Source organism: Taeniopygia guttata, chromosome 2, assembly GCF_048771995.1.
Source record: "Taeniopygia guttata chromosome 2, bTaeGut7.mat, whole genome shotgun sequence".
Taxonomy (NCBI): domain Eukaryota; kingdom Metazoa; phylum Chordata; class Aves; order Passeriformes; family Estrildidae; genus Taeniopygia; species Taeniopygia guttata.
The window spans coordinates 14554985-14567431 of NC_133026.1; the positions used below are offsets into that span (position 1 = coordinate 14554985).

The following is a 12447-nucleotide window of genomic DNA, read 5'->3' on the forward strand; positions in this document are numbered from 1 at the left end:
ATGCTGTAAAGCTGTAAATACTACAAGGAGCAGTAACTGGAGCTCCACTTACACCTTTTTATCTAGCAGCTGCTGTATGAGCCCTTCAGTAGGTAAACTAGAGACAAACCTATCAGTTCGTTTTCTGTCTCTGTGCCTTTTGTTCTGTGTAGCAGCTTTGGTTTAATTAAAGCTCTTACTAGTATATCCTGTAGGATGATAGAGTATTCCCAGAAAAGGGGAATGCAAACCCTTTGGGGCTGAGGAGGGACTGGAGCCCATTTACCTTACTTTCTGTGTATGCCACAAAACTGCGAAATATCTGGGCTTGATTACCACCTTCTGTCGTGTCTCAACTGGATCTACTGCATTTTATCTTTCTCATTGTGGAGAGATGTCAGATACCAGAAAACCTTATCTGCAGTTGTTCTGAAACTGCTACCTGTTTTCTTTCTGATTATTGATAAAATTTATGTCTTCCAGCAAAAAAATCTTCCCCACCACAATTTCCTGCAGCCAGGCACCTAACTTGGGCAGATTTGTTTCCATTCCATAATTCAAATCAAAACCAAAAGATACTTTGCATAAAAATACCCAGTTGCTTTTCATTCCATTATTTAGAACTGTTAGAAAGTTGAGAGCTCCTATGAAACCCAGAAACAAACACCAGCAAATTCTATGTAAAAGCAATAATATGATCAAACCATGTGAGTGCTTGTGAAGTTAGTGGTTCAGTCTTGAAGCAGCTGTGTCCTAAATAAACTAACAAACACCCCATACTCTGGGGACACAAGATGATACCATGAACAGCCTTCCAGCTCTGTTCTCATGAGCTGTGGCCTCAGCCTGCTTGTACTTGTACATTTTCATTTATTCTGCTGAAGGGGCTGTGTGTTGTAGGTGCCCATGCTGGGATTTCAGCAAAAGACACAAGGTTATTTTAGAACCTAACACCTACTCATTTTTCCCACTGCATACAGTCCTTTTTGGTGAATTTTAAGCTACTTGATTCCGTGGGAATTTTTTAGAGCTGTATGAATAAACTGTGGGTAGTAATGTAATGTAACTCAGAGTCTTAGCAGTTCTGTTACTCTTCATGTTTGTCTACCTTACTGGGCGCGGGAACAGGGCACAAGAATTTTGATGTCAAACCTGTAGAATTGTGATATCTTTACTCATGGTTTGGGCATGCAGAAATGTGTATTCTCATCTTCTTCTGGACTCCCAACCCTGCAGAGGAATCTTCTGAACTAACAGTGCCGTACACTAGTTGTGGCAGGTGACCTTATAGAACCATACTGGAATGGAGGAGCTGGTCTCCCTAACCTAAGCAGAAAATCAATCTTCTGTAGATTTTAACTCTCTTGTAATTGAAAGTTAAGTCTTTACTAGTTTATTATATATTATTTAAATATATAATGCCCTGCTAAAACAGTGTGTATGGAAGTGATTCTCATGAGTATTTGGAGACTTGTTTTATTCCATTAACTCAGAAATAACTGACAGGTGTTAAGTCCAGTGTGGAATACTGTTGATTCTTTTATGCTGTAGCATCACAGTAGCTGAAGTGGTTATATGCCTTAACGTTTTCTCAGGAAACATTTTGAGTAAGCAGTCTTGATGTGCTGAACTTTTTGTGTAAAAGTTATTTCACTGCTAAAGAATTTTTTATTTTGCTCTTGAGTCTCTGATAACATCCCATTCTTTCCATATTACTGCAAGAGTTCAAAACCTGCTACATTCACATCTGTGAAATTACCAGGGGCAGAAGGAACATTGTGGTCATGAGCCATGCTGCTAGGCATGATAGGCTGTTGAAGGAAAGCTTACTTCTAGCATTCCCATTTAGATTGGTGTGTTGTAAAGCCCTGCTCTGGGGATTGCATTTCTGTTGTCTGTCTTGACTTTTCCCATCAAATTCATTTTACCTACATGGGAGATGTTCTGCTAGTTCATCCCTCATGATGCAAGGTCAGGAGCTGTGCCTCTGTGAAGGGCAACCATCACAAGGTTGGTCTGCATCCAGGGAACAAAGAGTTTTGCAGACTGAGTTTAGGATTGGGTTCTTTGATTAAAATTGCTGGCGATTCAAGCACCAGTGTTTATTCCAAATCTCTGCTTGTTTAATGAAGAATGTATCATGTAGTTTCTTAATGGTGGTCTGGGAATTTACTGTGTGGTGTATTCTGACTATACTTCAGTATCACAGTAACACTTATTAAGTAAATAAGATAGCTGTGAAGGTCATAAATGAAGAATTACCAATTTAAGATTTGTGTGAAAATCTATACTGCAGGCTTAGTGTAAAACTTTTTAAAAATTTTTCTGGTACTGGTACCTTAGCAATATGCCTCTCTCAAAACAGAACAGCAATATACCATTTTACTGCTTTCTTTTATAGTGAATTGCTTCTTTGCAGTGAGTAGTTGTACAAGCAGATATGTTTAGAGTTATTTCATGTGCAGGCATCTTGGAGATTGTAATTAATGACATCTGTTGAGAGAGTTCTGTTGAGGTAGTTCTGGTGTCAAGAGTATTTGCAGGTCATTGCTTGAGGTTGTAGTCTCTGTGTAATTGCTGTCCTGTGTCACTGAGGTTGTTTGGTTCTTCAGTCCCTTCTTTTCCCCCCACTTTTATTTTTTTCAGAAATATGAATGGGATTTCTTCTGCCAGTCAGTAAAATTCATACTGAAAAGCATGGCCCTCAGCTAATGCTAGGAAACCTTCTGGAGGGAGGGAAGAAGGAGCTGTTGTGGCAGAGCAGCCATCGAGTTCTGAAACAGGCATCTCCAGAGACTATTACACTCTGCTTATTTTAGAAATGTGTCTCTTCCTGCTCCTTTTTTAACCAGAGCCTTCATGCCGGGGGGTGGGGGCTTGGCTGTGTGACCAGTGTAGTCCAGCACACAGCCACGGGCTGTGCCTGAGCAGCAGGAGCTTTTGTTTCCCCACCCCCTCCAAGTTCTCTTTTTCTCCATCCTCACCACTTCTGCCACACCAGGAGAAGTGATTTTGTACCCAGGTGGAAGGAACAAGAAACTTTCTTTGTTGGATTAGTTTCGACAGATCTTTTCTTGTTCCAGCCCTCCTGGTGGCCGCAGTAATGCTAGCATTGATCAAAAAGGAAAACAGAATAATCAGCCAGGAGGTTGGCCAACAAGAGGGAATAATCAGCAAGGAGGATGGGGCAGCTCTCTTCAGTGACTTTCCATCCTTGCACTACATGAAAGTGGCTGTAAACTTAACATCAGCTCCAGGAGGAATTGATTCCATGCAGCATTTCTGAACCATGAAAGTACAGCTCATGCTACGAGGTGTCAGGCTGAGGGAAGCACGAATGCAAGCCCAAAAGTGTGAGGTGTGTATTCATTTCTAGGTTTGTAAGTGCAATTAGAGTGGTGTGTGGGGATATGAGTAAGTTGGCTGTCTGGATACTGCTTTTAAAAGGTGCTGTCTGCACAACAGCTCAGTTCTTACTGCACACTGAAATGTTTCCCCCATGGTGTGGTTGCGTGTTTCGGTGGAAAGCTTTGCAGTGAGGCATCGGGCAGATGCCATGGAGTGTTTTCCTGTGCTTGCCATCAGCTTGGTGGATTCTGCAGTACTGGGCGAGATGAGGAGCAGCTCAGCTGAGGGGAGTAACACTGCAGGAACCCAACGTGTTATTGTTAATATTGCCTTAATATCTGTATAAACTGTGGCTGGAAAGTGATGAGAGTAGAGCAGCATAGCCATCAGTATTTAATTTCAAAGGAATAAATGTGTGTATAACTCTTACCTTTCTTCCTTGATCCCGTTTGCCCAGTTAAGTTTCTGCAGGGATGCTATTGCCTTTCTAATAAATAAACTGTAAATGGCTTTAGTGGAGTGGTTAATTTTGAATATCTCGATGATTATCAGAATGTGAAGGTTCTAAATATGTAATTTACAAATTCAGTATTCTGTGGAGAAATAATCCTTTCTTCTTTCTGTTGTCACTTAATGAGTCTCTCATTTCAAATTAAAAGCTATGGAAATTTTCATCATAGCTGATTTTATAAATAAAAAATTTTCTTCAAACATTACTGTTTGTCAAGACAGCAAAAAAAAACAAACTTGGAAAGCATTGAATCTAAACATTTATGGTTATGTCCATGTTTGTTTTCTTAAAATATTTAACAAAAATAGAGTATGGCTCATAAATGTGCAGAAATTATTTTAAAATAAGTTTTTTAACAGTACATCATTTGCAACCTTTTAGAAAGGATCCAAGTGGTAATACAGTATTAAAGAGATTTCAGTCTCTTGGCTTTGAGTTGCTTTTTTCAGGGAGAAAAAACCCACTTTTTCAAGGATTCTGGAATCTTTTTCAAGGCTTTAGAAAGGGGAGAACAAGTAGAAAATAGTTAAATGTTGCGTAAAAATATAAATTTATTTCTTGTAACAATTGGGGTTTTATTCAGTCGAAGTCATCTGTGGTTGAATACTGACACGACATTTAGTTGTAGCTCCACCGAGGGTTTCCAAAGGCTTCCTTTGGCTATCCAGTGTACTTGGGAGTTGTTTGCTTGGGTTTATTCCCTCAATGGAAGAATCTGCAGGAGGACAGCTCGCGCTGCTGACTGGGGACTTGCAGGGGAGCGCATTCGACACTGCAGCAGGACGAGGTGTGCGTGGCTCTGCTTGCATGGGACAGCAGGCACAGCTGAATCTGAAGCAGCAGATCTCTGTTTGCATTTCCCCAGCTGGAAAAGCTGTAAAGCTGAGGAAGTAGAGGAAGCGAGGAGCTGTGTGCATCGCTCTGGGAGAGGCATTGGCACAGCCATATATGGACAAGGACATTTTCCTTGTTAACTTTACCGGGACTCTGTGCCCAGAGCTGCATTCATCATGCAGATGCATTTCCACTGGAACGTTTCTCTTCCAAACCCTCTTAGTCATAGCTTTAGCACTGTGTCACATCTTTGCTGATTTATTTATATAGTCTGGGTGGACTTGCTGTGCATCCACTCTTAGTCTGCCCTAAAAAGGTGAACTGTTAATAATTTTCTTGTCTAGGCTGACAGAAAAGATGGTACTCACCTGGTGCCAGCAGCTTGGACTTTTTCTTACTGAAAAGCCCACCCCATTCTGGCCTGTACTAAAAGCAAAACTGCTTGAGTAACAAAATATCCTTTCACTTGAGGGAAGCAAGGTTTGCTGAACACAACATACCTACCATAAAACCAGGAAGGAAGAGCCTGAAAGTTGAGCAACCTGGTAAGGACTTACAGTCCAGACTGCTGGTCTCGTAGGTGGGCTCCTAACATTGTCTTTCCAAGCCTTTGTTCCGTCCCTTCATCTGTCTTCCACCTGCTCACGTTCCTTGGGTCACCATTCACCTCTGATCAAGGTTTGTGGTTGCACAGGTTGAATTTAGGTGATCATTTATAAAGGAGCTTAACAAAAGTGTTCTGGAAGAGAGTTTTTGTGAATGAAGGACTGGTCACTTGCAGCAGTGTGCAGAAAAAAATTTGAGTTGCATATATGCAGTAAGTAGTGTTCAAAGGTTAAGTAAGATATAATTCACAGTTCTGTTTTTTCCTCTTTTTTTAACCAGTGATTTCTTTTTTGCTTATGCATAACACCAACCAAAGTAGTTCAACAGCATATTCTCTAAACTCCACTGCCTGTCCTCTCACCATAGCATCCACTGAAAAGTGAGCCAAAATGATTTATCAGAAAAATATGAGCCATCCAATACTGTTGTTGGAAACAATTTGTTAGCAAAGGGTTGGTTCTTTTTGAAATTTTCCCCATCATATTTTGGAGCGGCCATCCCTTCGAGGTCTGTCTGGATGTGCAAAGTAACAACTGTGCTTCAGTGTGCAAAAACCAAACTCAATTGCTGTACTAATTTGAGCATTGCTTACTTTTATACGAATTTATACAAATTTAATTTATATGAAAAACAGTACATCTTCTAGAAAAATGACATCTTCAGTTTAGGAGATTCTGCCAAATTCACTTTCCTTGGCTATATTGCAAGAGATTTTTTAGAACAAAACGTTATTAAGAATACTTTTGTTTCCAGGATGACTGGAGAGGCTTTAATTACCAACATTTTAGAGTGTTCAAGAAAACTGCCCATTATCATCTAAGTTCTCAGAACTCTTAAATAAAAGAGAAATAGAATTTACAATAGTATCGAAATTTAAAAGGCATCTGACCCTGGCTGACTACCTGCTATTAAGGTAGGAAACAATTTAGAAAAATTTAGCCTTTCATTAATACTTATAGCACTAAACAATTTTTTTTTTCCTTTGGATGGATGCTATCCAATTCTTTTCTGTTGTCTAAAGAAGTAAAAACAGGGGTAGAATTTATGTCAGGGATGCTTTATGGCGCATATTTTGAGATGAAATTTCTAGTTTGTTGTATAAAGTGCAAAGTTAATCTGCAAAATGCCCCTTGAAGTTTACAAAAAAAGTGTTTTGTCAAGGGCCTTGGTGTTTATCTTGAAATGGAGATGTGAATATAGAAGCTCTGTTTCCGTCCTGTATTATTGTGGTAGCTTTATTTAGAAGTGTCTCTCTGATAACATTCAGAGCATAAATTTTTTTTTATAAGGTGTTAAAAAACTGGTCTGGGTTCTTCCTCCCAAGTGAACGACATTTCCGAATTTCTCATAGCTTGCTGGTTTACCTAGCAGAAGAGCATTTCAGAAGAATTTAAGAAGCTACCGTGTTTGATGTCTTCTAAATACAGTGTAGCCCACAAATATGGTTTGTATTAGGGCAAAATTGTGCAGCTGGTACAACTGAGATAATTAGATTTGTATTTGTTCCATGTTCCTTGTCTCCTCTGAAACAGTTATATGTCCACAGCTTTGTGAATTTTTTTTTTTTTTTTTTTTTTTTGCACTTATTCATCCAGTTTGGTTTCTCTTTTGTCTTCCAGACTAATTTCAAATGGCTCACGTGTGCTGGCATCCTCTGTTGCTTAATATGGAATGGATGTGCCCAGCAAGGTAAGGCACTTGATTGCACTGCAGTAGTCCATTGCTGCTTTAAAACTGTATCTGTTCAGCAGTTATTTATGTGGATAAATACATCCTCACTAGACAAATATTAATGGCAGTAGGTCAGTCATATCTCATGTTAATAACCTACAGGTGGAACTTGGCTTACAAAAGTAGAGTGAACCAAAGTGAAATGTTGTTGTAAAACACCTTTCTCTAACTGACGTGATGGATTTGCGTTCCTCACTAGGTGGAAGCGACTGCATAAAAGCAAATGCAAAGTCATGTGGGGAATGTATACAAGCAGGACCAAACTGTGGCTGGTGTAAAAAAACAGTAAGTGTTGCAAAAATCTTTTTATGGTTTGTTTTTTCCCCTTGGTTTCAAACTTTAGGAAATACTTTACCTGTACAGAAATGTCTGTTTCATTAACAGTAGTTTCCTCTAGTTCTTCAATTCAATATTTATTTGTACTTAAAAAAATCAAATACTGTGATTTTTCTGATTTGAGTATAAACATTTTTCACAATGTGTTTACTTCTCCTTTTCTAAATCCTAAGTGTATACAGACCCTATAAGCTGTCTCATAGTTATTTAAAATTACTCCAATGTGGAATCTGCCTGAGTATGCTTAATTATAGTCTTCCAGTGCCATTAGAGTTAGAGCCAATTTTAGCCAGATGTAGGTGGAGTAAGGGAAAGAGATTGAAGGGGATTTTTCTTCTAAAATAAAGATTTTCAAATTTTAGTTTTCTGTTGGTAGACCTGAGGAGTAGTACATAGGTTTGTGTGGGTGGGTAGCTTGTTTCATTATGAAACAAGAAGGATATGTTCTTAGGTTAAGAAAAATTAAGTTCAGGAAACTGCAAAATATAAGATATAACCACTGTATGCTGACATATCTTCTTCAGGTTAGAAACAGAAGAAAATATTTTCTATAGCTGTTCTTCGGTTTGTTTTTGAAACTGAGAAATTTTCCTTTTTCTTGCTAGGAGATGGTAATTCATCTTTATTTCTATATATTGCCTACTTACTATTCCCCAAACCAGCTTATAAACTTGCAATATTTAGTTAAACAGACTGATTTTATAATTTCACCTTGACCTATCAGATTTCCTGTAGGTCTGTGTCACCAAAAATTGACAAGCTTTAGTATGCATTTATTTATATGCATATTTTAGGGATGGGAACAGAATCAGAATTGCCAAGTTTCTCAATTAGAAGCCTTATTTATTTATATTTGAAGTTAGAGCTTTTTTAAGGTTGGGTGTAATGATAATTTGTTGTTCAGAACAAAGCTAAGGATTGGTTTTGCTTATGGATGTTACTTTCAGATTTAATTCCCCCCAAAATAAGAGTTGTCTTTGCCCTGCTCTGTCAACTGCTCTGTCAATAGCTATTGCTTTTTTGTGGAGTACCAAGATACACTTGTATAGTCTTAATTAAAAATAAAAGAATGTTAAAATCAGGCTGTATGAGTAGGTTCACATTATTGGTAACTATGTGAAAATGAAAGATTTTTCTACTTGCAGTCATTTTTAGAGTAGCCAATTTAAACAAATGTCCCACTTCTGATGGAGGTGGCATTAGGCTTTATTTTTTTCCCCTCTTGCATCTTATATACAAATAAGTATTAGTAGATGCAAACTCCTGGAGTAAATAGTAGTCATTGAATATATGTAGTATCATTTAATATATTTCAAGACTGTGTTTTATTACCGAACTTTGGAAAAAGATAGATGTGATCATTGTAGAAAGAGCAGTTGTGGGTAGAATATAAGGACTTGCACATAGCTCTAAACGTGATTCTCTTTTGCCTGTGTTTTCTAGGACTTTTTGCAAGAAGGAGAGCCAACATCTGCCCGGTGTGATGACTTGGCAGCACTGAAGAGTAAAGGCTGCCCTATGGAAGACATAGAGAATCCCAGGGGCAGCAAGCAGGTGCTCGAAAACAGAGAAGTAACAAATCGTAAGAAAGGTGCTGCAGAGAAGCTGAAACCAGAAGCCATTACACAGATCCAGCCACAGAAATTATCACTGCATCTAAGAGTCGGTAAGGATAGTTTCGTTCCAGTTTTGGGATGATTCTCTGCCACCACCACATCTGCATTTTTTGATTTTCATGTGTAACCATTTTGCTACAGAAATGACTATTTTTCAGATAGTATGAATGATAGCAGAGCTATTCAGTTCAGCTCCAGGTGTTTAGGTACTCCAAATACTGTATGATTTTTGAGAAAGATTAGGTATTATCACTTGTTCTATTTTTCCCAATAGAACCTAGGAGAAAATTGATTCAAGATGGGTTGTTAGATGAATCAGACAGGTAAAATTGTTTTGTTTTTAGTATTTTGTAGTTGATTCTTTACAGTTTGCCTACAGGATGAAAGTAGAGGAGTCAGCAAAAACTTCAAGTTACTAGAGCATTTCCTTTTGCTTGAAGTACTGCCGTTTCCTGAAGTCTTTGTGTCTGAACAAAGTGGTTTTGTAGTTACGCAGTGCAATTTTTGGATTGCTACATAAAATACCTTCCAGGCTAAAGATGTGGGCACAGAACCACAGTAATGAAAAAACAAAGTAGTGTATAATTTCTAGCCCCTAATGAGAACTTTATCTCAATCAAATGAGGGGGGTAGGGGGGAACAGGGCTAGTGGATCACTTGAGCACAATGGAGATTGTCTTCAAGCAGAGTTCTTGGGTACTGTAGACACATTGGACAGCTGCCTTGTATTTTCCTGGAAGAAGACATTGTATTTAGGGTCAGCTGCTTGGTGCTAGTTGCAGTAATAATTGGAAGGTGATGTGAAGCAGGCTCAGCGTGATGTAGAGAAGAAAGTAATGAAAATTATTTTGCAATTTTGGTATGGCTCCTGTTTATTTCCAATGTGAATTTTTTTGCTTCAAACCAAATTATTGTTCCTCTGTTGACACAGATGTTTCTTCATCAGAACATAGCAGGGACCTGGGCAACCAGAATCTAATTACCCAAAAGATGTTTGTAAGCACTTCCATTGGTATTAGTTCTCTGAGGGACTGTGTACTTGCAGAGGGAGATACTTGCTTTCTGTGCTGGCTTTTTGAAATAGTAGCTAAGGAAAATCTAAACAGATTTTTGTGCTAGTTTTGGGGTTTTTTTTTTGTGGTATGGCTCTTTTTCCCCTTTGTTGTTCAGGGGTTTTTTGGTGAAAACCATGTTACATAGCTGTGTGATCCATATGCTGTTCAACTTGTCCATTTAATATTTTTCTCACTTAACTAATTTTGCTGATGTTTAGCAAATGTTTCCTAATTATTAAGCAAACTTAAGTGGCAGCAATACTACCATTTAAGCTCAATGACTGAGGGGAGTGTGACATCCTATTGATTTAACACTTTATTTTGTATAAATTAGGCAAAAGAATACTGTTCCAGTTTCTGGGAAAGAGGGTGTGTGGTATGTGTGTGTAATCCTTCTTCACTGTCTTTCAGCATCAGAGTGAGACTACATACTTTTGTAGGTTTTCTGCATGGACTGGGGTTACAATCACAACAAATGCTAACTTACTGTTCTCTCACTGCCATTTCTGTGCTCTGAACTTGGTAGATGCAAAGTAGCTTGCAATATTCCATCCAGAACCAATTTTCTTTTATAAACCTATTAAAGCAATGTGTTTTTTTAACTTTTCAGAATTATTGAAGTTATCTTGGATTAAAATAGATGTCGAAAATTTGTGCTGTTAGGTCTTACAGGAACCTTGTTAGATTGACTGTAAGCATGAAGATTTGAAACTACGGCAACTATAAGAAGCTTGGGTTTTGGGATGCTAATTTGTCTGTGGGGAGATAAAGTACCTTGGAAATATGAAGTTGAACGTTTGAAAGAAACACTTGTTGACTTTTTTTTTTATCCTAATTTGATGTTAATCATTTCAGTCAACAGGAGGAAAAATAACTCAACTGTAATTCAAAACCTTCCTAAGGATTTACAAGCCTTTCCTTAGAAAGGCATTTTTCTTGCCAGTGCAGTTATGGAATTTTTATGGACTGGTTTCTGTTTGTGGTTTAATCTCTGAAACAGGGGAGCCCCAGACATTTTCATTAAAATTCAAGAGAGCTGAAGACTACCCCATTGACCTTTATTATCTTATGGACCTCTCCTATTCTATGAAAGATGATTTAGAGAATGTGAAAAGTCTTGGAACGGCTCTGATGTTAGAGATGGAAAAAATAACTTCAGACTTTCGGATTGGTAAGAAAGATTTGCCTATTCATAAAAAAACAATAATTAAGCCCCCCAAGTTTCCTTCCTGATGTGTTTCACATGATTGTATATGAAGAGGTTGTTTTTTTTCAATTTAGCAGTATTATGGCAGATGTTCTAATACATAGATACATACATGAACAGCATAGAAGTATTTGGCATTGGTGGAGAAGGTGGGACATAAACAAGTATAAGAGCTATTTCTGATGTCAGTTCAGCTATAATGCATTTGAATTCTGTTATGTGATAATAGAAATGAGACTTCCATTCTGCAACTTACAGGGATTTTGTTGTTCTTGTCTTAGGCTTTGGCTCTTTTGTGGAGAAAACTGTGATGCCTTACATAAGTACAACACCTGCCAAACTCAGAAATCCTTGTACAGGCGACCAGAACTGTACAAGTCCATTTAGCTATAAAAATGTGCTCAGCCTTACCAGTGAAGGAAACAAGTTCAATGAACTTGTAGGTAAACAGCACATTTCTGGGAACTTAGATTCTCCCGAAGGTGGATTTGATGCAATAATGCAGGTTGCAGTTTGTGGGGTAAGTGTGTATTTTTTTTTTACTGTTCTATTAGATGAAATTGTTTGAATGCAGCCTTAGTGTTTTATGGTGGCTATAATTTGAATATGTCGCCTTCTGCAAGCAAGACAGGGTATGTGAGGAAGAAATCAGTGCGTGAATGAAACTGGGAAATATGAAGGTGTCAAACAGAGGTTGAGATCACAGTATGTATAGACAAAGGTTTTAAAGTTTGCTGTAGAGGAAGAGTCAGGTTCTGCATAAAAGTGTATGAGATTCTGAGTAAGCAGTTATTCTCAGATTATTTTAAAGGTCTATAACCTTGTTGTGGTTGCAGAAATTTGGTGTATTGTGACTTCTACTAGTTTCTCAGAAAGTAGATGAAACACTGGGTTTTTACTTATCTTTGAAGGCCTAAGGATTATTTGTTTCTGTTATTTTTTCAGACTATTCTATGCACCTGTACAAAATGGACTCCCAAAAAAGCAATGCCCAAGTTTATTGCTTTGTTTCTGTACTATTTTTGCTATTGGTCAATGGGTTCAAGACTTTCTGAAATGATCTGGAGTTTTGATGTAAAAGTGCAGTGTTTATCATAAGCCTTTTAGGGTTTGTCTGGTGGTAACTGTTAGTATATGACCCTTTTACATTGTCTTCTTTCATTAAACTAGCTAGTGTTTCAGCTCCATGGATAAATTTTAAAAAATAGGAAAGGCAATCTATAT

The 12447-nt window shown here is 38.0% G+C and overlaps 1 protein-coding gene across 3 annotated transcripts in view; it reads left to right on the forward strand.

Moving 5' to 3' along the window:
• Positions 1-12447, forward strand: part of ITGB1 (integrin subunit beta 1) — a 43251-nt gene that overhangs the window by 12558 nt on the left and 18246 nt on the right. For 2 of the 3 annotated variants that reach the window (XM_030264371.4, XM_041714355.2), the window contains exons 2-6: positions 6898-6967; positions 7209-7294; positions 8789-9011; positions 11017-11187; positions 11505-11743. In XM_030264371.4, coding sequence (XP_030120231.3) covers positions 6898-6967; positions 7209-7294; positions 8789-9011; positions 11017-11187; positions 11505-11743 — 789 coding nt within the window. Of the gene's footprint in view, positions 1-3318; positions 3338-6897; positions 6968-7208; positions 7295-8788; positions 9012-11016; positions 11188-11504; positions 11744-12447 lie in introns of those variants that run through there. The other variant, XM_041714354.2, reaches the window with a different exon arrangement.